At 43.9% G+C, this 27454-nt stretch overlaps 1 protein-coding gene across 4 annotated transcripts; it reads left to right on the top strand.

The window, feature by feature from the left end:
* The first annotated feature begins 426 nt into the window (after positions 1 to 426).
* Positions 427 to 26730, top strand: sp3b (Sp3b transcription factor). Of its 4 annotated transcripts, none has more exons than XM_084309997.1 (8): positions 427 to 566; positions 1781 to 2008; positions 6241 to 6825; positions 7147 to 7353; positions 7544 to 7739; positions 10012 to 10201; positions 19619 to 19815; positions 23822 to 26730. In XM_084309997.1, exons 2-8 carry the CDS (start codon positions 1790 to 1792, stop codon positions 24073 to 24075), a joined length of 1848 nt encoding a protein of 615 aa, XP_084166123.1. In that variant the 5' UTR covers positions 427 to 566; positions 1781 to 1789; the 3' UTR covers positions 24076 to 26730. The 4 variants fall into 4 exon arrangements, with proteins under 4 accessions (XP_084166123.1, XP_084166122.1, XP_084166121.1 ...); XM_084309996.1 differs by having other exon boundaries at positions 427 to 939; positions 7213 to 7353; XM_084309995.1 differs by having other exon boundaries at positions 427 to 939; positions 7183 to 7353.
* The last annotated feature ends 724 nt before the right edge of the window (positions 26731 to 27454 follow it).

Below are 27454 nucleotides of genomic sequence, written 5' to 3'. Positions count from 1 at the left end.
ATCACAACTAAAACTTTTTTAAACGCCTCGATTTCACCTTATTTGACCTATTTGAATATTTACAGCACATATAGGCATGTCTGGATAAAAAAAAGTATTGCCGCATGTAATTTAAATTACGTTTATAAAACAATAAAATACAAGTTAAAATGCGCGACATTATTAACACGTTACTCTATGGATTCAGCTGCATTCCATTCACCCCTCGTCCGACAACAAACAGGAAGCGCTCACTCTATAAAAAAAAGACTGACACGTCCGCTGGCCATAGACGTCTCACTCAACCCTCCGACGGACCAATCGCGTGAGAGAAGAACGGGCGGGACTTCCTGTAACGTGATGCAAATCTGACGGTCATGCCTGTTAGTCCCACCTTTTTGTGTTTCCCGCACCGTCAATCAAAATAGAAAAAAAAATCGACCCGAATTCACCGATCAACACTAGAGCCCGCCTTTGATAAAATAATCATGTTCGGAGTTTAGTTGATCAGATTATCCACCGATTACCACCACTCACACCATGACTGCTACGTAACACTTAGCCGCATCGACGCATACAACTAATCGGTGAGTTTGTGCGACCTATTTAGTGAGCGAATGAAGCTACGTCTTTTAATCTGTTCCTGCCAGAGCCCCAGTGGTAGCTAGACATGGTGAGCTAACTCGGCTAGCGAGTTGACAAAGTAAACACTCGATCTGAGCCCCAACATCGCATCGGAATCGTCCGCGCGAAGTTGAGTTTCGCAGTCGACTCCACTTGGACCGACGAGTGGGGATGCTTTGCGAGCGTTTCTGGGCGGCAAAGAGTTGAAGATTGACAAGAGTTTTTGCTCAGTTTCCAGAGCAGCCCTTTAGAAACAAACAAGGAGAAATGGCGTCCGCGGACGTGGACAGCAGTCAGAGCGAGTTTCTGCAGCAACACGGCGGAGCGGAAACACAGGTAGCCGACATTTTAAAGCTCGTCGTTTCAGCCTTTCCCCCCTCGATCCATGATTTTGCTGGATGTTTTTGGAGAGCATGAAGTTCACACGTTTTGAAAAATTTGATGCATGGGGTGAAAGCGCCGTACACTTCCTGTGTTCCCCTCAATAACGGCCACCCACTTTACCCCGCTAACACCCGCCCATAGTGGGGAGGACGCTGCTGGAGTCAGGAGTCACTCCGGTCAGGCTGGAAGATATAGAGCCCCGTGTACACGTACCGTGATGGGCTGGACTGGAGGCGATCCATCTACTACAATCCAATTGTAGAAGTGGATAACGTCCGATAATAATCATAACGGATCGCATTCCACCTCTACAGTATAATAGTCAGTCACCCATCCCCCACCACACCGCTGCGTTGGATCATTTCTATGCAGAGGGCTACTGGGGGGTGAATCTGGCTGTGTATCTTTGTGGTGTAGCATGCTGATGCTGGCCAGGAATCGATCCCTTTTCCCCACAAATGTAGCTTGTTGTGCCTCCCTTTCTCGATGTGTTGCTTGTGCATCCCCATAATAACGCTACAGCTTGTGCATCCCCATAATAACGCTACAGCTTGTGCATCCCCATAACTCTACAGCATGTGATTTAGGCTTTGATGTATCGGTAATATGTTCAAAACCCACCTTCAACTGTTTTAAGACAGTAAGCGCAGACTGGTTGTGTTTTTTTCCTTTGATCACAGTCTCTTGAGTTATTAAGTTGCTCTCCTGTCTTGGAATAATGACTTCCTTTGGGATTTAGGAGCTATTGTGTGTGTTCTCATGTCCTCTTTGTGTATTCATTTTTTGTTCTCAGACAACAGATATGTCAGCCATTCAGCTAACCGGTTCAGACCGATGGGAGGTGTTAACCCCAGTCTCTACTGGCAAGGAAGACCATGGAGTCGTTCACATTCCAAACTCGGGAATTGTCACATCCAATGGACAGTATGTGCAAATTGGGAGCCTTCCCAACCAGCCTATCTATGTCACAGCGTCTGGGAACGACGGCTCTGCCAACGGCTTGTCTGGCATCCAGTACCAGGTAGTAGAGACTCCTCCGTAAACAAAACAGACAAAAACACACACACACACACACACAGTCACACCTGTTCTTAATAAAGATGCAAGGCTTTAATTGTGGAAATACCTCCCAAAATGTTTTTCACGAGTCAAGATATTTCTCAGTGTCGTCATAGAATGTTGCTTTCCATGTGACCTAGGTAGGACACCGCTAGTACAGTTTAATGCCCGTACCTCCCTCTCCCAAAGGGACTGAGCTTATGATGATCAAACGGCTTAAGTGTAGCTGGGTTGTTTAGAATAAATATATTTTCATTTAACTATTGATGGTGGAATATGGGTGTTCTTTTTCATGCATCATTTTGTCGATGAAAGTAGCTAGTGTTGGGTGACAGCATCATTTATTTGAAAGCTATATACTCTGCCATAACTCCATGACCGCCACACTGTTTTCCCATCTCTACTCGATGGCGCCAGCGTTATTGAACATTTTAGCGATGTTTGCGGACCCATTGTGTGTTCTGTATTATAGCTATGGAGACAATAGTATGGCTCACTAACCAGTAGTCCAACACTCACTAACCAGTTCATTTCTACATACTGTAGTTTGTGCGCTATTCCATGCTAAACATCGCCCCTTTCCAAAATAATCCAGTCTTTTTTCATAGATAGCGAGATATGACACGTTCAATGCATTATGCCCAAATCGTTCGGGTTGCTCGCCTGAAAACTCTGAATACTTCCAAACATGTGTCTTCACAAAATCATCAAGGGGGGGGGGGGGTTGTTTTAACTCGAAACTGTGATAGTTACCAAAAGCATGTTTTAGGTCCGGTAAGATACGACACTGTGATCGGTACAGAAGCATGTTTTAGGTAAAAAAAATACCAGCAGGTTACCTAAGATAGACCATACCTCAGTCAGAAGGTACTCCAAAATTTATAAATCCTAGTCGTCCCATGGCGATCGCCATTACTCGTGTATATTGGGCATGGCTACCATACGGGAAATAATAGTTCTGAGGCACTGAATCTCCGGCCGATTGTTATGTCCTGATCCACAGTCCGAGGCGGAAGCAGTCGGAGGTAACTCAGTAGGCGGGATTCGATCGTCAAATTCCCCTCGGGATAATTAAAGTATTTCTATTCTATTCTATTGCAATTCCAACATAGGCAGCTGTGCCAGGGAACTTCGGCAGGGTGTTTATAACGGAGATCAAAGGAAAAATATCAAAGGATCTAAAAACGAGTATACTCGTTTTTGGCGCTCAAGCGTTGGCGATGAAACACGAGTATAGTCGTTTTTGGCACAGAAAGAGTTAAGAGACGCTTGTTAAATCCTTTCAGACAAAGAACCACATAACTCCTTTTTAGGTTTTGAGATGAGCGATTTCTTCAAATGTCGCCTTAAGATTGCAAGTTGGAATGATGTGCAAATTGTTTGCTTAAGACAGGAGAGGTTGTGTACTTTGGATCAGGTATCCTGTTTACATTCTAAATGGTATGAAATGCCTATTCAAGTCTTAAGTGCACCACTGGCTGACTGGACTGACATGGTTAATTTGTTGTATACTGGATGGTATACTAAGTGGTGTAATGGCTTTTATACAATTGGCGCATTCATCCAACCTTATTGCTATACAATAAACACATTAATTGAAGATTTATTGACAACCATATGCAGAAATAGTTCAAAAAAAAAAGAGAAGTTGCCTCCGTGTGTAGAAGCAGCTCGGAGGTGCGCTGTTTCAAGGCATGCCATCTGGAAGTGAGCGTGTTTACACTGCTTGTCGTGTTGTTTTTACTACATGTACCCCCCCTTCCCCCATGCTGCTATGATGCCTGAATTTCCCCAAGGGGATCAATAAAGGAATATCTTATCTTATCTTATTGGATTGATTGATTGAAAATTGTATTACAGATAAACAGTGCTTACATACAATTGCCGAATTCATTAGGGCTGTACCGAATGCTTCGAAGCTTCGATCATAATGTTGACATTTGAATTCTAAATCAACATTCGAATTTTTAATTTTTAATAAAAAAAATTAAATAAAAAAAAAATCTTTTTTCCTTTTCTTTTCTTTTCTTCTATCTTTTTCTTTTTTTGGCTACACTAATATTATACATAAGACGTCACCATCACTTTCATACCAACCGTGCCCTTATTGGATTGTTGATGAAACTGATGAGTTATATTCATTAAAGAAAGTTGATTTAATAAAAGAAAACTACTAATGAATCAGATTAATCACTTTATTAAAATTGAGGATTTAGTTAAAAAAAAAAAAAATCTTTTGAAGTAATTTTTTTTATAGACATTCCAAGCTTCGTTCGAATACTTCAATCGAAGCTTCGAATGTTAAAAAATGACATTCGGTACAGCCCTAGAATTCATCCAACCTTATTGCTATACAATAAACACACATTAATTGAAGCATAATGGAGATTTATTCACAACCATCCGCAGAAAAAGTAGGTAAAAAAAAAGAGAGAATTTGGCAACGTCTCCTTTTTTTTTTAACCTACTTTCTATAGAAGCAGCTCGGAGGTGCGCTGTTTCAAAGCATGCCATCTAAGAATGAAGTGAGCGTGTGTTATTGGAATGATTGATTGATTGATTGACATTTTTATTAATGTCCGCCTTGTTTCGAACTGGTTATGCTTTGGCCCTCTTTTGAAGTCGGTTATGCTTAGAGTTTGGAATCAGGGCTGGTGGTCTATCGCCCTGCTCTAAAGATAAACTCTAAGCATAACCGACTTCGAAAGAGGGCCAAAGCATAACCAGTTCGAAACAACAAGGCTTCAAAGCATGCCGTCTAACAGTGAAGTGAGCGTGTGTTATTCGAATGATTGATTGATTGATTGAACATTTTATTAACAGTGGAATGAGTGTCCTTTTGACGAATGGCATCTAACACACTTCGCACGATTTATATTTTGTTTAACAATGAGTCATGACCAACCAATTACATAATCCAACATTGTGTAAACAACTAACATATTCCATGTGACAGAATCGTTTTTGAATGAGTCGTTATGATGCTATCAATACATCCATTCATAAAGATTATTGTCTGCCATCTTGGTTTCATTCCTAAAACCACGAATGGCGGAGTGATTGTAATTCGGTTGTGGGCGGGTTCTGGGATCACGAGCGTGTGTGATAAATAACGACGTCTAACTTGACTGTTTCAGCCAATCAGAATCGAGAAATTTGCATGCCATTGTATAAACTGGGTTAGGTTACAGAGCTGTTGACTAGACAGGTTTAGGGTTGTGTACTGGGTTAGGTTACAGTGGTGATGACTACTACTAGACAGGGTTAGAGTTGTTGTGTACTGGGTTATATAGGGGGGTGTAGTCTGACCAATCTGACGTCACTTTAGTCTCCCGTGCGGTCCACCCGTATAGGGATTTATCATTGGGAAAATGTATTATCGGCTATTGTAATAATTCTGCCTCATGAACATTGGAAAGCTTTCCATTTTTCACACGTCACAGCCATTGACAGTTGCGCTGATACTAAGCTAACGTTAACGTCAGTCAGCAGCGCCAGAGTGAAGTGTAGTGAACGAAAACATAAACATTGTTATTTTGCTAGCTTTACGATTAATTGTGATTTTTTTCATGTTGAGCTATAGATTGTGGATGAATACACAGAAAGGTACACCATGCCAATGTTCATGCTTTATTTGTTTTAAGCCAGACGATTTAGAAATGTGTCCATTGGAAATACATTGCAATTTCAAGAGGGGTGGACCACGCGGGAAACAACAATGACGTAACCAACCACTACACCTCCCTATAGAGGTGCTGACCAGACAGGGTTAGGGTTGTTTACTGGGTTAGGGTACAGAGGTGCTTCTGACCAGACAGGGTTAGGGTTGTTGTTTACTGGGTTAGGTTACAGAGGTGCTTCTGACCAGACAGGGTTAGGGTTGTTGTTTACTGGGTTAGGTTACAGAGGTGCTTCTGACCAGACAGGGTTAGGGTTGTTGTTTACTGGGTTAGGTTACAGAGGTGCTTCTGACCAGACAGGGTTAGGGTCGTTGTGTACTGGGTTAGGTTACAGAGGTGCTGACTAGACAGGGTTAGGGTTGTTTACTGGGTTAGGGTACAGAGGTGCTTCTGACCAGACAGGGTTAGGGTTGTTTACTGGGTTAGGTTACAGAGGTGCTGACCAGACAGGGTTAGGGTTGTTTACTGGGTTAGGTTACAGAGGTTCTGACCAGATGTTTCTCTTCCCCACCAGGTCATCCCCCAGATCCAAAATGCAGATGGAACACTGTCATTCTCAACACACATGGATGATGGCACAGGACAGATCCAGCTCATTCACGACGGTAGCCACGGCAACCTTGGAATCAGCCTCTCCACGGCGACGACCGCAGACCTCCTGACGCAGGCAGGACACGTGCAGTCGATCCAGGGTCTTCCGTTGCACGGCGGGGCATATAGTGGCTTACCTGGCAATATAACCTTCGTCCCAATAAACAGTGTCGATCTGGAGTCGTTAGGGCTGACGGGTCATACGGTCCCCATATCAACTGGTGTCACAGGGGTGATCGCTGACGGTCAGCTGATCATGGGTGGCCAATCATTAGAGAACCACGGTCAGGACGGCGGAGCCAAACATTCACTAGTGACGGTTAGTGATGCTAGCGCTAACCAAGAGCTCTACGTGCCAACGACCACTACCACCGTCGCCTCCTCCCAGCTACCGGAAACCATCGACGGCACGGGCGTTCTGACGCAAGCAACAGCCGTGTCCGCGGGTGTCTCTGACCCCTCCTCCTCAGATAACTTCAACTCGCACAACCACCTGCAGCAGATCCAGGTGAGAATGCCTTATGTAAACAGCCCCTGGGGCTTATCTGTTTAGATCCACATGTTTTAACACGTCGTCATGGCGTTGTAACCTCATCTGACATTGTGTTAGTGTGCACGGAACATCTACCGGTTAACGCATCGTCATCTCTACTTGTTAGAGCTTCTATGGCTGAATTGTATTTTGTTTATTAAATGACATATCGTCATTTCGCCGGTGACTTGCGCGTTGTTATAATTCATATTCGACAGAGCCTCCATAGTTGAGTTCTATTTTGTTCATCAAATGACGCGATCTCTGTTGACGTCTGGTTACATCTCTGCTCGTTAGAGCTCCTCCAGCTTCGTTCACTGCTCTCCACTGCAGGTGTCGACCTCCGCTCTGTCTCTGTCTCAGCCCCTGCTGCAGCTGTCGGGGGACCAGGGGCAGGACCTGAGCCAGACTCTACAGAGCGTGCAGCTGGTCAACCCCGGGACCTTCCTCATCCAGGCCCAGACGGTCAGTGCCACCGGACAGATCCAATGGCAGACCTTCCAGGTATGAGGGTAGAAGTGTGACCAGTGATCCCCCCCCCCCCTTCCCCTGTAAGAAAACACTGCCTAGAAAGTGCTACTTGTTTGCTCTTTGTGTTGAGCCTGTTATAACCCTGTGTGTTCTCTCTCTCTCTCTCTCTCTCTCTCTCCCTCTCTCCCCCTCTCCCTCTCTCCCTCCCTCCCTCCCTCCCCAGGTTCAGGGTGTCCAGTCCCTCCAGGGTCTCCAGTTGCCCCAGGGCCAGAACCAGCAGCTGACCCTCGCCCCGATCCAGACCCTTCCGCTTGGACAGGGAGGACACATCAGCCTGCCAAACCTCCAGACCGTCACTGTTAACTCTATGCCGCACACTACAGTGCAGTACTCACGAGACGATGTCTCTAGTCCAGCTGGTAAGGGATCTGCCCCCGCCCCACATGAATTGACCCAGCTCAAACCCGCCCTCTTTACTTGATCCTCTGATCACAACTGTCATTTCCCTCGACCCCCATGGGTTGAGTAAAAATCACAATCTGAGGGGCCGTGGAACGCATTCAAAAGCTATTCTATATATACTATACTTTTTATCCTGAAAATGTAGAGGTTTGAGAGATGCACCGCTTTCACTGGGGCGACAGTGGCTCAGGATGTAGAGCAGTCGTCTGGTAATCGGAAAGGTTCCCGGTTCAATTCCCGGGCAGCGTGTTGTCGAAGTGTCCTTGAGCAAGACATTTTAACCCCTAATTGCTCCCGATGAGCAGGTTGGCACCTTGCATGGTTGCCTCCGCCGTCGGTGTGTGACTGAATGGGTGAATGTGAGGAACAAAATTGTAAAGCGCTTTTGATAAAAGCTCTATATATATGCAGCCATTTACCATTTCGTGTGACGGCAGGAACATGTTTGTCTCGCTGTACGTAAGGATGAATTGGAGTGCAACGGGTCATGTTCTGAAATCCACGCCTTCTGGAGGAGAAGCGATCGGAGCAGTAATATGTAACCAAGGAGGGAAACCTAACGACATGCTATAGTTAAAAACATGACATGGCATGTCGAAGGATTAGTGTAGCATCCTGTGTCGACCAGAGAGCAAGGTCTATTGACTAACAATATACTGTCGATATCTCCAGGTCAGACTAACAATATACTGTCAATATCTCCAGGTCAGACAAACAATATGTCAATATCTCCAGGTCAGACTAACAATATACTGTCAATATCTCCAGGTCAGACAAACAATATGTCAATATCTCCAGGTCAGACAAACAATATGTCAATATCTCCAGGTCAGACTAACAATATACTGTCAATATCTCCAGGTCAGACAAACAATATGTCAATATCTCCAGGTCAGACAAACAATATGTCAATATCTCCAGGTCAGACAAACAATATGTCAATATCTCCAGGTCAGACAAACAATATGTCAATATCTCCAGGTCAAACAAACAATATGTCAATATCTCCAGGTTAGACAAACAATATGTCAATATCTCCAGGTTAGACAAACGATATACTGTCATTTTTCTTTTTATCCACTTTTTCTCCCATTTTCTATATTTTTTTTCTCCCATCCCAATTTCGTATCATCCAATTCAACCCTCCCCTGTCACGAACGCTGTTTCTTGCCTCCCACAAGCCGGCTGCAATGTGGACTAAGTCATACATAGCACAAGTCCCCTCCGGTACTTGAGGTAACAGCAGTCGCATCTTTTCACCTGCGTAGCTCGATCTCTCAGTGGCGAGGAGTAACGCGTGGGAGGCTCACGCTGCCCCCGACACTTCCTGATTCTACTGCGCAGGCGCACCAACCGACCTGTAGGAGTCGCTGTCCACAACGCCCGATCCCCACCCATCAGTTTCCCACCCCCTAATACGGCCAATGTGTATTAGTACGGACGACCAGCTAAACTGAAAGCAATGTGGCACGCTGGGCTCGAACAGGCAAGCCCAGCGTCTCCGTCATTCGTGGCGAGCGCCTTGCCCACTACACCACCTAGCCGCCCCTCAATATACTGTCATTTATCTCCAGGTTAGACAAACTACAGGAGGGAGGAAAAGTAGCGTTTATGGCAAAAATAGCTTGGAACTAAAATGACGATGGGTTAGCTGTTAGCAGGCTAATGTTAGCTATGTGTTGTTGGCAAGCTAGTTAGCTAAGACACTTGCAAACATAATACTGTAGGGCGGCTATAGCTTTCTGATTGATCTTTTAATGCTTACCAGTAACTTGCTGCACACGTTGTTATAGACCAGGGGTTCTCAAACCTTTTTATACCACAACCCCATTTTATTTAGGATTTCTTTTGGCGACCCCACACTTAATTAATGTATTGCGTAATTTTAACGTGGAATTAAGGAATATCAAAACGTTGTGGAACTTGATCATGCATATTTATTAGAACATTTTATTACAGCACTGTTATCAATACACATTTATAAAACAAGGCATATTTACCCAAAATATGTTGCCAGAACAAAAAAAAAAAAACGTTTGCCATCTGACAGCGCAACTGTCACGCAATACAAAGTCAGTGGAGAACGATAGGAATGTTTTACCCCTGATTATTTCAGAAGATATACTTGCCTCGTGGACCGACAGTGGCCACTAGAGGCGGCTCACATGTATGGCACTTTGCATGCGCTCGGTGTCAACGACGAACGCTTTGTGTCCCCGTTCTCCCCAGACATCCAGATCAAGGAGGAGCCTGACTCTGAGGAGTGGCAGCTGAGCGGAGACTCCACCCTGAACCCCAACGACTTGTCCAACCTGCGGGTGCAGCTGGGAGACGAGGACATGGGCTCGTCCATGGGGGAGGGCAAGAGGCTCCGCAGGGTGGCCTGCACCTGTCCCAACTGCAAAGAGTCCGGAGGAAGGTCGGTCTGCCGAAACACACACACACACACACACACACACAGGCATGTTCGCACGTGTAACGAGGTGGAAACAACACCGTCGTAGCCTCTTGGTGTAAACTAGTAGTAGTAGTAGTAGTTTTATTCAGTCATCACCAGTGTTATGCTAGTTACTGAAAAATAGTAACTCAGTTACTTTACTAGTTACTTCATTTCAAAAGTAACTCAGTTACTTTACTAGTTACTTACACCCAAAAGTAATGCGTTACTGTGAAAAGTATCTATTTAGTTACTTGAAGAAAAAAAAAGATTCTGGTGATCAACAGTTTCCATTAATTTGCATTCACATCACTGAACTCTGCTAAGCAATGTGGTCTATAACCAGTGGTTCCCAAAGTCGGGGTCGCGACCCAAAGGTGGGCCGCGAGCAGCCACGGGAGGGCCGCGAGATGATTTCCCAAAAAAAAAAAATATATATATATATTTTATATATTTTATTTATATATTTTTTTTGTCAGGCCACTGAACTTAGAAGCAGGCCAGGACAGTGTTTCTAGTTGTATTCTAAAATTCTATTCTATTGTATTCTAAAATGTGACTATATGGGTTTATATTAACTTAATAAATAAACAAAAACGAAAAATCTACTTATTTCAACGAACATTTCAAACTAAATAACAGATTATGCACATAAAACGCTGAAAACAACCGAAGCAACAATAGTATTTTAATGAGGCTATTATTATTATCATTATTATTTTGCAACAAGTTAGCCCTCTCATAAATAGCACATATAAATGAATAACTAACTTGAACTAACTTAATAGGATTGAAGTGATATTTGGCTTAAAAAATCGGTCGCCTGGCTTTTCTGGGTCCCGGCCTGAAAAGTTTGGGAACCCCTGGTCTATACAAACACAAACCTGACACAAACACAAATGTTGTCCAGAGTCCCGACGTAATAAGAAATGCGCCGCTTAGGTTGAAGGAGCAGCCTTGATGTCGGAGCGTTTCATTATAACCGTCTTGCAACGTTGTTTAAGATATCAATCCTGCATTGCAACGTTAGAATGGTTAGGATATCGATTGTTCATGAAAGGACTATATTGTTTGATTAGTATTGATGAGATTCCCTTGCAGATTCTTACAGTCAAAATCTGTTCATCAACTTGACAGTTTCCATTCATTTGCATTCACATCACTGAACTCACCAAAGTATGCGGTGGTCGAGATGTAACGTTAGTCCAGCCCCTCAAACATTTTCTTTAGCTCATTTCCATTTTGTATATTCTCTCTCCAAGTAGTTGGAAAAAGGGTTCCGTCCCATTTTGCCGTGTGCCGCCTGGTGATGCTAACTAGATCCCTGAAAGCGAGTGGCTTCGGATGAGTCCTGTTAACGTTAGACTCAGCTACTAGCTTCGTTGAAGCATGGGCAGTAGATGGGATCTTTGAGCCAAAACACAAATTACATTTAACTAAAACATTCTTTTCTTTGTGCTTGACAAAAGAGAAATAGTGAGAATATCCATGTGTAAAAACGCGAGTAGTGGGCGCTGCCATGACAGTCAAGAGTATAGTAAACAAAACACGGCCACAGCGTGTCCCCGCTATCGCTCGCTACCAATCTACGTAATGCGTAATGCGTTGGAGTACTAGTTACTGCCAAAAGTAACGGCGTTACTGTAACACGTTACCTTTTTCTTTTTTTATCCACTTTTTCTCCCATCCCAATTTCGTATCGTCCAATTCAACCCTCCCCTATCTCGAACGCTGTTTCTTGCCTCCCACAAGCCGGCTGTAATGTGGACGTGTAAGCCATACATTGCACGAGTCCCCTCCGGTACTCGAGGTAGCAGCCGTCTCATCTTTTCACCTGCACAGCGCGATCTTTCAGCGTCAGGGGTCTGCGCTTTGGAGGGACGCCGCCCCCGTCGCTTCCTGATTCTACTGCGCAGGCGTACCAACCGACCTGTAGGAGTCGCTGTCCACAACGTCCGATCCCCACCCATCAGTTTCCCACCCCCTAATACTGCCAAATGTATTAGTACGAACGACCAGCCAAACTGAAAGCAATGTGGAGAGCTCGGCTCGAACCCAGCGTCTCCAGCATTGGAGGTGAGCGCCTTGCCCACTGCACCACCTAGCCACCCTGTAACACGTTACTTTGTAACGCGTTAGTCCCAACACTGGTCATCACACACAATGCAATATGCACAATCATTCAACAATCTTTGATTTGACTGGTACAGGCTGAAGAATAATGCTTATACATGCCTGTCCTATATTCTTTTAAATTTTTTCCTTAGTCCAATTTGTCTCTGTATTTCTCCCCGTCCCAATTTAGTCGTTGTGCCAATTCCCCCCCTCCCCTACCTGGTTGTTGTGCGCATGTTCTCCTACTGGTCGGTACAAGGGAACCCTGAAGTATCCGCACGCTTCCTCCGACACGTGCGGCGACAGCCAGTGGCTCTCTTCTCACCTGGCAGCGAGGGCTCTCATGTGTAACGCATGGGAGGTCACGCTGCCTTCCTCGAGTCCTGCCTCCACTGAGCAAGCGCCCAGACCTGACCTGTAGGCGTCGCTGTCCACAACGCCAGTTTCCCACCCACGGCTTCCCTCCCCCTAACCCAGCCAAACAAGTTAGTATAGCGATCAGCCCAAGCCAAGGCAATGCTGACTCCGGGAGTCGCCTGTCCTATATTCTTAACAAAACAGTATTCTAAAAAGAAAATTACAAAAAAATTATTCACATTTGTAATCTTCAAAAATACATTTACAAACCTTTTTATCTTTTAAAATGTTTTTAAACTAAAAGCGAATGACTCATTCTTAAATGTATATCAGCATTGGTCCACAAGTTAACCCCAACAATAGAAATACATCTCTTTTTAATCCCCTTCTTAGCTACCGGCTCAGTGGCCTCGTGGGTAGAGTGTCCGCCCTGAGTTCGGAAGGCTGGGAGTTTAAGCCCCGGCCGAGTCATACAAAAGGCTATTTAAAAAATGGTACCCATAGCCTCCCTGCTTGACACTCAGCATCAAGGGTTGGTTTGGGGGGGGAAGTCCTTGCGACATACTAGCGTCATGTCCAAGGGGTGTACTTGTACATCAAGCTGCCTCACGCTACGGAAACAGGAGATAGGCTCCTGCCCCATTGGTTCTCAAAGGCAACTTCTTAGCTTTTTGAACAGTAAATTTACAAATCACTTTAGATTAGACTTTCAGTTAGATGCTACTTTATTATTTCACATTTGTGAAAATTTCAAATTTCACAAATTTCACTTTTGTCACAAGGACACGACCGACGCGTGAGTCTGCAGTAATTGTGTTTCACTGGAGTTGTGAGTTGCGTCTTCCTCTGGCTCTGCCCGTCTTGTCGATACAGTCATGAAACCTGCCGTGTCATTCATAACCCATTAGTTTACAACCAGGTCAGGGGTTATTTTAAGATGAACCAATATCAATATGTAGCCTGTTTAGTTAAACCCTTAACCTCTTAAGCCCGAGCGGTCAGGGACCGGTACGAGATTGATATCACGCCATAAATCCATCTCTACAGAATGTATGAATTAATGTTGCGTTTTTTTTCTTCTTCAAATGTAGCCAAGAGTAAAGACCCTAACCCAGTCAAAACAGCAGTCAAAGTGTACATTTTCAGCACTACGTTTGTTTACCAATGATTTTAAGTGTCATTAGTGAAATATGAGTTTATAGAAATCTCAGGGCATCGAGTCGGAAAAAGGCGATTATTGACGCGAGGATTTGGTGCAACCTAACTTGAGAGTAGTCTTTTGAGAGAAGAGACTCTGGGCTTTCGATGGGCTTTAGAATTTCAAAAAAACTACACTTCCCAGCTCACGCGAGCCCCTGTCAATCATCTGACTTCTAACGTGACTTTTTTTCTTACTCTTATTGTTCGGGATCATATCCCACAAACCTGAATGTTATTGCCATAAAGCAGAACACATTTAGTTTTCCTACCTTTCTGTGAACGTCTAGCAGAAAACGGCGTTGCAATCTGATGAAAAATGGTGGATAAATTGACATTATAAAAAAGTATTTATAATTTGAACTCTGCCATTAGAAAGGGGAGATTTGGCCCGATCCATAGATGTGTGACTTGGCCATTCTATAATCATATTTCAAATTGCATGTGTCCGGAATGATGGCAGAATTCAGTACTGTATCTACAAAACCTCCTGTTTAACCATCTGCCCTTTATTAAATGTTACTTGTCCTTTCGGACAAGTTATGTTTTTGTAGGTTTTTATAGATTTTTGCTACCGGGCAGTCCGGTAGAGAGAGGGAGAGAGAGAGAGAGAGAGAGAGGAGGAATGGGAGATAGACCGGGGAAGACATTCGGCAAAGATCACCGGGTCCGGGAGTCAAACCTGGGTCAGCCGTGTTGCACCGTAGTGCTGTATGCGGTGCGCCACTCGGGTGCCCCCATCTGCCCTTTATTAATTTGCTTAGATTTTTTGTACACATGATCTCAAGAAGGTGCTGAATGAGCTCAGTGGCAATTTCTCATGTGTGTGGTACATTTTTGCATGGTGTTATTCACCGTCAAAGATGAAAAAAGAAAATTGATATTCTCCTTTTGGTTCATTACAATTTACTCAAGCCTAGTAACGGACACTGGGAATACATTCCCTGAGATCCATAGATGTCCCTAGATACCAAGAACATGTAAATGGGCCTTGTAGAAGTGAAGCAATTTTCTAGTTACTTGGGTATGTACTTTTAGGTGAATTTTCTGAAAATCTGGCTCTGGCTTAACCCATTCCCTGCCACCACTTTGATCATCTTATACCATTCTCTGCCAGTACTGTAAGTCTATGGAGATGTTCACCTTCTTTGCAGGGCTATAACTTTTTAAATTGTATTGCTAAATTGACATTACTATGGCCCATTCAACATCGATTACCTATCGTTCAGGATGTAGGAACGTTTAACTTTTTCATTCACACATTCATACGAAAATACCATCTAGAGTATAAATATGTTTTTTATCGTTTTCTGCAGTATTTCCCAGAACGTGAGATATAGGCACAAATGCATTATATTAGATCATCAAATGCAGTTTGATACCGATCGAAGCTATATTAAAAATGTCAACTGTACATGGTCCTAAGGGTTATGACTGATCATGCGCGGGTGAACGGAGGGGGGGGGGTCGTTTATAATTCCGTGATAGTCGTTAGATGCTTCATGTAGTATGGGTGATATATTGATCAGAGCAGTTTGTATCGAAAATGATAAACAAAAACGCTGAAACTCATGTCAGTCTCCTCGTACCATTGGGCGATGAGAGTGGAGCAAACAGATCCCAGTTATGTGGTGGGGATCTAGGCGATCCATTTCCGGTTTGTATATTACTAATACACGCCCAAATAATGTAGATTATTGAGTTATGGCAAAGATCCATATCCACGGTGTGTGTATTGAGTCCCGGGATGCTAAAACGAGTGGCCTGACGGAATTAGGGGATGGACCGAGCTGCAACAGGCATTTCCGGTTTGGCAACTCGCCGATCAGCCACCAGGTGGCAGTATTGAAGCGTTGCAGAGTTGTGCTGAGTCCATCAGCATCTGACAAGGCTCCCTGAGTGGAATATGAATACCATGGCGAAAATATGAAATTATGATCAGAATCACGTCGTACGCCGTTATTGGCAGAATTCGCATGAACTTGAAACCCGTCATACGACGTTATTGGCGGGAAAAGGGTAGAGGTTAAATCAATAAATTGATTAGTTGGAATATAAGTTTGTCTTCTGCTAAAGCTATAAATGACTCCTCAGTTGTGAAACCACTGCTACTGTGTCTTACCGTTGTGCTCCAGCACAGTGAGCTCAGACAGACACCCCCCTTGCATCCCTCTCAAACCCCCTTTGTACAAATACTGTAGTTGGTAAAGACAGGTTGAAACAGTGGGGTGTCTTTACACTTGAGTTACTTTTCCCATTTGACTGGTAGACACATTAAAGGGGAACTATTTTACTATTTCTTTCACTATTTTGGCACTTTTACACAATTCCTGTGAGTTTATGGAACACCTCTGTAATTATATATTTTTTTTAATTCATTGTTTTGTATTTCTAATCAAGTACTCAAAAACAGCATTTTTCTACCTCAAGATCTCGAGCCGTTTTGAGCCTGGCCACCTAAACCACTGCGCCGCGGCGCCGGCGCCTGAACATTAACATGCAGCGGTGTCTTTCTGACATCACAAATCATCACATTTTCAGATGACTCAGTTCAGTGAGGGTGAATATTGTGAGAGGAGAATTGGAAGAATGCGCCAATATGAGAATTAGAGACATAGATCATATTAATATAAGTCCATAACACTGAAAAAGGCCATTTATAAGATAGTTCCCCTTTAATAGGTCTCAAAGAAAGCATGGAGCTAGTTAGTTAGCTAACCTGTACTGACTGTCTGCTGGATGGCATGGAGCTAGCTAGTTAGCTAGCCTGTAGCATCTGTCTGTTGGATGGCATGGAGCTAGCTAGTTAGCTAGCCTGTAGCATCTGTCTGCTGGATGGCATGGAGCTAGCTAGTTAGCTAGCCTGTAGCATCTGCCTGTTGGATGGCATGGAGCTAGCTAGTTAGCTAGCCTGTAGCATCAGTCTGTTGGATGGCATGGAGCAAGCTAGCCTGTAGCATCTGTCTGTTGGATGGCATGGAGCTAGCTAGTTAGCTAGCCTGTAGCATCTGTCTGTTGGATGGCATGGAGCTAGCTAGTTAGCTAGCCTGTAGCATCTGTCTGTTGGATGGCATGGAGCTAGCTAGGTAGCTAGCCTGTAGCATCTGTCTGCTGGATGGCATGGAGCTAGCTAGTTAGCTAGCCTGTAGCATCGGTCTGTTGGATGGCATGGAGTTAGCTAGTTAGCTAGCCTGTAGCATCTGTCTGCTGGATGGAATGGAGCTAGCTAGTTAGCTAACCTACAGACACTCCGGTTCACCACATTTGCTTCTGTTTAGCCATTACTCCCATTCACATCAGTTCACATTCAGGAGAGTCATTGCACCCATCTCTTGATCAGATGTTCCCCTCACCGGTTCCCTATCACAATATCAACAATATGCCCTAAATAATATGTTTGTAAATAATTGTCTGTAATAATATAATAATAATAGCAATATCTTTTCATGATAAAGTTACATGATACTAGGGGTGGAACGATACGCATTAGAACCGTACACCGTTCGATACGACCTCCACGGTTCGGGCGTCTGTGTATCGTACGGTTCAGGGGCTGCGCAAATAAAAAAAGAAAACTTCATTTGGCACAGAGCCGGGAGAGGTGAGCGCTGGCTGCAGGCAGCAGCAGCAGCAGCACTGCAGGTGCTAGTCAGTTTGTGTAAATGGCAAGCGCAATATAAATCAATCTTCATTACGACTTTAAAAACATAGCCGCCATAACGTTAGCAGTTTGTACAACACAACGCACGTTTTAACTATGGTAGCCCGCCAGCTAATACGGTCAATGAAATGTTATCGTAGCTACTAGCTAGCAGAGGAGAAAATGGGTGGGAGAGGTGGGGTGTTTAAAGACAATGATAGGCGTTTATTCAACATCCAAGCAGGCTAACATACAACTGTGTTTTACTAACTCCAACCGGGACTATTGCCGCTTTTCCACTGCATGTTATGAACTCCTAACGTTACCGGAGCTGACGGTCCCACATGCTAAAATGTCCCTGCGGACCTGCCAATAGATAATTCCAACTCACCGAATTACAGTTGCACTCAATATTTAAATAATGTTATTCTAAATAAATGTAGACAGATAATGTACGTATTTTAAAAATAGAATGAACAGAGCACTGTTGTTTGGAAACCGTACAGTGTGTGTGTTAGTTTGATGTATGCTGTATGTATGTATATTATTTAACCTGTTCCACACGATGTGAAAATCCGCATAAAATATATACCTAGGTAAATGGAATATTGCTCCACTTCTACAAGGGCTATTTGCATATTCTTGGTATCTATGGACCTCAGGGAATGTATTCAGTGTCAGAAATATTGTGTCCATTACTAGGCTTGCTTAAATTGTGATGAAACAAAGGAGAATATGAATTATGATTTTTCTTTGCATCTTTGACAGTGAATAACACCATGATAATAATGACCAAACTTAAAAAACTGCCACTGATCTCGTTCAGTACCCTCTTGAGATCATGTGTACAAAAAATCGAAGGAAATTTAATAGAGGCAAGATGATAAAACCGAAGGTTCTGTAGATACAGTACTGAATTCTCCCATCCGGACCAATGCAATTTGAAATATTTTTGTAGAATATGATGCTTATACATTACCTTATTATAGCCAATTCGCACATTTATATATATATATACATATATTATCTTTCAAATGCCCAAGTTCAATTTGGATTTAGTATCACCAGGCGTGCATAAGAACAGATAATGATATCTACTGTAATCTAGTGTACTTTTTTATTTTCCCCACAGTGCAACCGTTTTGAAACTAATTTCAGATCTAATTGTTCCTACATGCTAACAATAGGGAGGAGAAACTAACTGCGTTTCAATATTTGTCAAAAACGTTACTTTTTGTGGCTTTTCGCGAATCATAAGTTATTGATACGCTGAACTTTGAACCCCCACAGTATCTGACAGGAAGTGTAGTTCGGAAAAATTCCAACGCTGGTCGACAGCTATGCATGTCCTCTACAAAATGGCCGCAAAAAGACTACAATTCCCATGGTTCAAGATTTCCATTTCCGTTTCCGGCTTGGAATAGGCGATCGAAAATCGAAAACTTAAAACGATCTAATGGCACTTTTAACCTATTGCTAAACTAACGTATTGATGATAATATACATTCTACATGCTTTTGTGACATGTTAGTGATGTTAATACTTGAAAACGTTTGATGAAAAAATAAAAAATATGCAACACTGAAAAATATTGATTTATGACCATAATGTCATTTTGGGGTCGGTACCGACCCTAACGGGTGGAACAGGTGTAAACATGAGAAGCATGTTTAGATTTGAGTGTTAAATTTTTTTTAAAATAAAAAGCAACGTATATAGAACCGAACCGAAAACCGTTAGCCCAAAACCGTGATACGAACCGAACCGTCGATTTTGTCAACCGTTCCACCCCTACATGATAGATTAAATTTATACATGCACAATCAAAAAAATTCACACACACACACGGTACACCACAAATATGCTCTTAACAAAAACAAACGTTCTAAAACGGACTACGTGTGATATCCTGTGAGCTATTGATCAATCTACTTGCTCAACCAACTTTTCTCTCTTTCTCTCTCTCTCTCTCTCTCTCTCTCTCTCTCTCTCTCTCTCTCTCTCTCTCTCTCTCTCTCTCTCTCTCTCTCTCTCTCTCTCTCTCTCTCTCTCTCTCTCTCTCTCTCTCTCTCTCTCACAAACACACACAGAGGTTCAAGCACGGGTAAGAAGAAGCAGCATATCTGCCACATTCCAGGCTGTGCGAAGGTGTACGGCAAGACGTCTCACCTGCGCGCCCACCTGCGCTGGCACAGTGGAGAGAGGCCCTTCGTCTGCAACTGGATGTTCTGTGGCAAGAGGTTCACCAGGAGCGACGAGCTGCAGAGACACAGGAGAACGCACACAGGTGAGAAGAGCGCTCAATATCAACAGACACTGAAGCTTGAGGGAAAGTAAATCTCACTCATGCTATGCTTCGTCTCTGGAAGTAGGTTATAATTGAACACGGTCCAGTGTTAAAATAAGTCAACATAGTCACCAGCTTGGCTGGCCGTTCACACTAATACAATTGGCTGTATTAGAGGGTGGGAGAAGCTGGCGGGGTGGGTCCGGGTCGTTGTAAACAGCGACTCCTACAGTTCGGTCGGGGCGCCTGCTAAGCGCGGATAGGACCTGAGGGGGATAGTGTGATCCTCCCACACGCTACGCCCTCTCAATGAGAATCCGCGCTGCCAGGTGAAAAGAAGCGGTGATTGGCTGGACGTGTGTCGGAGGAAGCACGTGGTAGCCTCCACTCTCCCAGATGATCTGACTGTGGGGGGTAAGTGCACAGCGACCAGGAAGGGATTGGGAATTGGCATACGACTAACATTGGGATGGGAGAAAATCGGAGGAAAATGGAGGAGGAAAAAGATCAAAAAAAAAATAAAAATCGCAATATAGAATCGCAATATTTAATACTTAAAGAACATGCATATCGAATTGGCACAAGTATGGTTTTGAAATAAGACATTAGCGTGTCGTCCCAGCCCCAATGGATACAGTGTCACGTCTGGCATTTCACTGCATGCTTACCATATAACTATATGATTTCATAACTGTCCACTGGTGCAAGAAAGTGGGCATCATAGTTTTCCTACCAGGTATGATTATAGCTACACACAGTGATGGTTCATTCATTCATTCATTTTGAATGATCCTTAGTGATGCACGATATAATATCGGCCGATATGGTAATTTTTTTACACATCGGTATCGGTCTGATATCAAGATAGGGCCGATATTAAAAATTAAATAAAGGGGAGCTCCAGTAGCTCACCACGTACCGCGAGTGCTATTTCAGCGCCGTGGACAACCGCGCTCGCGCGGATCTGGGGCTGAGCGCGTTCGAATCCCGGACGGCAGCCGTGCCTTTCCCAGAGTGTCTTTCCCCCCCATCTGAACCCTTTCAGCCTGCTTCTGTCGGTCGAACTTGACCAAGTATGAGTGCGATGAAAAAGCGATAAACGCTAAAAAGAACCAGCTGACTGGTCAAAGTTTAAAAAAAAAAAAAAATTAAATAAAAACATTTAAAAATTTTTTTTAAGTGGCGCAGTGGGCAAGGCGCTTGCCACTAACGCAGGAGATGCTGGGTTCGAGCCCAGCTCTCGGCGTTGCTTCCGGCTTGGCTGGTCGTTCATACTAATACAATTGGCAGTATTAGGGGGTGGGAAAGCCGGTGGGTGGGGATCGGACGTTGTGGACAGCGACTCCTACAGGTCGGTTGTTGCGCCTGTACAGAGGGAATCGGGAAGCAACGGGGGCAGCGTGAGCCTCCCACGCGTTACTCCTCGCCACTGAGAGGTTGCGCTGTTCAGGTGAAAAGATGCGACAGCTGCCTCCTCGTGTACCGGAGGGGACACGTGATGCAAGGCTTGGTCCACATTGCAGCCGACCAGTGGGAGGCATGGTCTAACAACGTTCGAGACAGGGGAGGGTAGAATTGGATAATACAAAATTGGGATCGGAGAAAAATAGAAAATGGGGAGAAAAAGTAGATACATTTTTTTATTTTTATTTTTACATGTTTTGGTCTTAAATAGTTAAAAAATATCAGTCATTTCTGAAAATAAGTTACAAAATAAAAAATAAAAATGCGTTTTGGAAAATAGCTCTTCATTTGATTATCATAAAAAGTGTTTTCTATACAGAGATATCGACATCGGTAAATATCGGTATCGGCCAGAACAGCAATATTAATATCTGTTTTCGGTATCGGCCACAATTTTCACATCGGTGCATCACTAATGATCCTTTAATTTGATTTCTAGTGTTCCAATTCCCCCTTTAACACATCTGCCAGTGTTCATTTATAGTATAGAAATACACTAGGTGGTTATGATAGTTGTGATATGATAATTGAACCAGTGCATTGAAGAACCATATACAGTAAGTCTGTTTGTAAGTTCTTTGGACAGCCCATGTATTTGCATTAGGGCTGGTGGCCGAATTACATTTTTAGGGTTCAGATGTTCATTGCTGTTTAAAAACTAAGCTTCTGAACGTTTGTTCTCACAAAAACGTGAAGAAATCAGGAATACCGTAGGCAGCGAGGTCAAACGTACTGTAGTAATGTAATCACAATGGCAGCTCCACTCACTGCTTCTGCTTTTAACTTGCCATTTAACTCTGAAATGTATGATATAAAGCTATTGAATCATTTTACACTACCTTAGTAGCTCAACAGTGCAATTGTTTATAACCTGATAATTATTATGCTAATTTAACTGTGTTGACAGGAGATGGATGATGTGTGTAACGTTATTCCAACAAGTCCCCTAGCGTTACAATTATTCTGTCAGCCTCTTGGTAAGTGAGGGTCGTTATATTAGCTTATTATACAACTCTTACCTGATGCAAAGACATTAACCTCTACTCTGCAACAAAAGTCCTCTCTCCTTTGACAGTGAACCGTTGTTATCTGTTTTAGCTAGCTGTATTCCAACGCAAAATTAATTAGCATTACTCCTCTCCAACTCTCTCAGGCCTCCACTGTTGTCTTTCTTCAACAACTCACGCATTGCGATATTTCAGTGGCAAAAACCATTAGTGGACATACTTAATACAATAACCAAATACAAATTTATAAATAGCGGCCGGGTAGCGCAGCAGACTAAGCGTCTGTCTACCACCACAGAGACTGTGGGATCGAATCCAGCTGTGGTGCTTCTGGGTTGGCCGACCGTCCATACTAACACAATTGGCAGTGTTAGCGGGTGGGAAACCCGGCGAGGGTGGGCCCTGGTCGTTGTAAACAGCGACTCCTACAGTTCGGTCGGAGTGCCTGCACAGCAAGGGAAGGATCTAGGAGAGGTAGTGTGACCTTCCACACGTTACACTCTCCCAGTGAGAGTCCGCGCTGCCAGGTGGGCTGGCTACACGTGTGTCGGAGGAAGCATGTGATAGTCTCCGCCCTCCCCAACCGACGGTAGGGGGTAGAGTGCGCAACGACCAGGAAGGGGATTGGGAATTGGCATAACGACTAACATTGGGATGGGAGAAAAACGGAAAAAGAAGGGGGGAAAAAGATAATAATAAAAAGAAAAAGTAGAAATAAAATAATAATGATCAAGTTCCTTTTTTAATTAAAAACCATTCATTCAGTTGAAATGGCGAGTACTCGCACCCATTCCTAATCGGCACGAAGGTTGAACATCAGAGAAGTGCATTCAAAAAGAAAAAGCCGGGGTGGTAAGATGGAGGGCGCTGTTGCCCCGCGCAGGATTTAGAATTTAAGTTTTTTTTTCACATTTCTACGTCAACTTTAACACTAACAATAGGGGGCGGCTAGGTGGTGTAGTGGGCAAGGCACTCGCCACCAGTGTGGAGACGCTAGGATTCGCGTGTTCGAATCCAGCTCTCCACATTGTTTTCAGTTTAGCTGGTCGTCCGCAGTAATACACATTGGCCGTATTACGGGGAGGGAAAACTGAAGGGTGGGGATCGAACGTTGTGAACAAGCGACTCCTACAAGTCGGTTGGTGCGCCTGCGCAGTAGAATCAGGAAGTGTCGGGGGCAGCGTGAGCCTCCCACGCGTTACTCCTCGACACTGAGAGATCGAGCTGCGCAGGTGAAAAGATGCGACTGCTGTTACCTCAAGTACCGGAGGGGACTTGTGCTATGTATGACTTAGTCCACATTGCAGCCGGCTTGTGGGAGGCAAGAAACAGCGTTCGTGACAGGGGAGGGTTGAATTGGATGATACGAAATTGGGATGGGAGAAAATATAGAAAAATGGGAGAAAAAGTGGATAAAAAAAAAAAAACACTAACAATAGGGATATGATATTATTGATATTTCCTCAAGACAATAAGCGTGGCATCGGGATCCCACACGGCTTGTTTTAAACCCCCGGCCTCTGTTCCCCCAACAGGGGAGAAGAAGTTCGTGTGCACGGAGTGCTCGAAGAGGTTCATGCGTAGCGACCACCTGGCCAAGCACATAAAGACTCACCAGAACAAAAAGGGGGTGATCGCCGCCACCTCGTCTCCGCCCCCCAGCGAGGGCTTCATCACCGCCGACGGGACCACGCTCATCCTCCACCCAGCCACCACCCACAACCTTGTAGGCAATCAGGAGATCCCTTTGCAGTTGGTCACTGTGGTGTCCGGTGAGGTCATGGAATGAGAGCGGGGGGGGTGTGGTTTATTATGAACACTGGCCTATCACAGGGACCTCTTGGGCTTTTCTCTCCTCCTCCCCTCCCCCCTTTACTTTTTTTTTCTTTTTTTACATATGAATATATACGTAAATATATATGACAAATATATATATTTTAAGTAAGAGTTATCATGACTTTATGTTCGTTTTGCAGTCTTTTTATAGGCGGGCAAAAAAAAACAGTTAAAATGTGGTTGCTATGTACACACGCGCAAACATGCACACACACACACACACACACACACACAAAAACACAGGAAAACACGCATAGACACTCGCAAACACGACGACATAAACTCGACACAGTGAAATGCCTTATTTTGTATCATACTCTTGTATAAAATGCTGGAGGTGCATGTGTTTTTTAAGCTTTTGCGGCTGATGTAACAGTAAATGGGGATCGATGTGTTTGTCAAAATGGTAACGATGATGAATGGTTACATATATATGTTATAATGCGGGACGGGTTTGGGAAGCAGGGGGACGGGGAACAAGTGCATCTCCTTGACGACTGACCGCTTCTCGAGCGATGGGAGGGAGCGAGTGAGCGGCGGGTCTGAGAGTTAAAGGAACACGCCAACATTTTGGGAAATTAGCTTATCGTCTTCTCCAGAGAGAGACCAGAAGATGGATACCAGTTTCCTCTCTGTACGTTCCGTAGAAAGCTATCTGGCTGCACGTTAGCCTAGCTTAGCACAATGAATGGAAGCGGACAGTGCCGGTTAGCCTAGGCATTGTCCAACTAACACCTCTCCCGAAGGCTAATCGGTCATGTCCGCTTCCTTTCATTGTGCTAAGCTAGGCTAACGTGCAGCCAGATAGCTTTCTACTGAACGCACAGAGAGGAAACTGGTATCTATCTAAAATGTTGGCGTGTTCCTTTCAGTGAACACCTTGTATTTGAAGCAGCACGGCCAACTCCACAGGACCGTCAGCACCGTCGCAGGAAACATGGTGCTCGTTCCAACATGCAATAACGGTACAGAACACACAGGCGCCGATTCTACCCAACACTATTAGGCGTGTCGTCGCCACGTTGCCTCGAGCCGAGTGTTTTGTTAAAGCCAGAACAGAAGCCATCATAGACAACTGTTGTACAACTGTTCTGGAGTCAGTCTTGTGGTCTTTTAAATACGGAACGCCGGCGTGCAACGCATCGTCTCTTTTGAAGAGAAACGGCAAGAAGCGCCTCGTTAAGATGCAAATAACACGGATGAGAGACGTAGATACAGATATACCGCTTTAAAGACGCTCTGACCAATCAAAGCTTAAGACGTAAGAATGATTTTCGTATATATTCCTGACCTCCTTGTACGTTGCGTGACGCCAGAAGACGCCCGCTTGTCGGAGCTCCGTCGACCGTATTCACGGGGCGGCCATTTTTCTAATTTATGTCATGCTCAGGTTGGGAGATTCTTTCCACTCAGTTCACAGGGTGAATTACATGTCAATATGTGTGACTACGGTCAATCGACGTGACGACAAGCACGCGTAGGTGGCTGGCTGGCATATCGGGCAATTGACCCATCTTAAGCCCCGCCCTCTTTTCTTGGATCAAGAAAAGAGGGCAGGTTTGAGATGGGTCAATTCTGGCTGTGTGTGTGTGATATACCTTCGTATTACAAGAGGGAATCCGTTGGGCGCACCTGGCTTTCCATCTATCTAACCCCCCCCCCCCCCCGGGATCTGGACTGATGCAAGTAGCTCTGTACAAGAGCGACTTCCCTCTTTAACCCTTTCACTACCACACTACAGAAGGTTAACCTTTCTGGTAGTGAAAGGGCTGTATTGTCGCAGTGAAATGGTTAACCCTTTGCCGTGTGGCAGTGAAAGGGTTAACCCTTTGGTAGTGAAAGGGTTAAGTACCTGGTTTTGTCTGAACGGAACGTCTGTCATTTTGTCCTCACGAGCACGCAGGTCAGTTGTACTTGCCCCTCCCGAGTCAGTTGTACTTGCCCCTCCTGAGTCAAATGTGTCTTTATTTGCAATTTTTTTTGTTCACATGTTCTTTTGTTGTAAATTCACATTGTATATTCAGTTTTCTGTCTTTCACCAGCCTGGGTCTTGTCTGAATGAAGCCTCGCGGGCTCTTAAGCGTAGAACTAGAACACGTAGAGTGGTTATCTCCTGGAGTCCCACAGGGTTCTCTTCATGGCCAGCGGCAGAACAACCTACGTTGCCAAGGAGACGAACACTGGGGGGGGAAATATATGCAACAAATTCTGTGTGATCACGTGGAACCGAATTTAAAGCGTCAATGTACCCAACATTCCAATTGGCTACCAAGACATGTGGAATCACTTTTGATTTGGAATAGCCATTCTACCGTTTTAAATTCTGGCAAGGCGTCACCCCCAAGTCGAAAAAGGAAACAATCATGTTATGTGTTTTTATTTTTTATCAACGTAATCTTTTCCTCGGTTTGTCCCATGTTCGTAGCATCCATTTACATGTATATTATCTTATTTTCACATTGTTTATAGAAGCCATTATTTAGTTAACTGATTGTTGTATCAAAAAACCTTATTTTAAGTTGATTTTTTTTTATGAATTTGTGTAAAATTTGAATGTTACTTTTTGTAAAACCTTTTTTCAAATGGATCACAATAAAAGTCTAAAACCTTCCAGTAACAATGTGTATTTGAGTGAGTGTTCATGAGTGTGTACTGTGTAGTGTCATTTTGGTATATGGTCTACATAAAAGGCAGCGTTGACAAAAGCAGACAAATGACTCAAACTCGACTTGTAAATTGATCTTACATAATTATGATTGACAGATGATTTTCAGTTTGTACACAAGGAATTCATGATTTAAAAAAGAAAATGAAGGACTTGAGCTTGGGATGCATTTATGCCCTTTTATTTATAAATTGAGTTGCATATTTCTGTTCCATGCTTTATAATAGTTATTAGTTACATTTTCAATGGCCCCAGAATCAAATTTGATCTTGGGAATGTACAAGAACGTGAGGTTGCGCTACTGAATTACATATACTGGTAGACATCCGATGTGTAGGATTCTTCTCAGCAATATTGAAAACTGAAAAGTGCTAGTTTTGTGTTAGTTGCAACCAGGAAGCCAATCTTGTGTTCTATGGCAGTTGATTAATATGAGTGTTGTTTAATCTCACGCAGCTCCTGTACAGCTGGAGGATGGATGTTATGACCCAGTTGTCAGTTGAATTATGAGACACAGCTGTGATTTGGAACAGAATCTCTATCACTAATCAATACATTTGCATATGTGGTGAGTGACTGGTGTGGAGGTTGTAAAGTTCTGCTGGCCATGACTCACCTTGCCCTGGAGCTGCATTAGCGAGAGACCATGACCCTGTGTGGCGTCTAC

Source organism: Notolepis coatsorum (genome assembly GCF_963971535.1).
Source record: "Notolepis coatsorum genome assembly, chromosome: 3".
In the NCBI taxonomy this organism is placed as follows: Eukaryota; Metazoa; Chordata; class Actinopteri; order Aulopiformes; family Paralepididae; genus Notolepis; species Notolepis coatsorum.
Note: the sequence above shows the minus strand (reverse complement) of the source record. Positions and strands in the feature narration are given on the sequence as shown.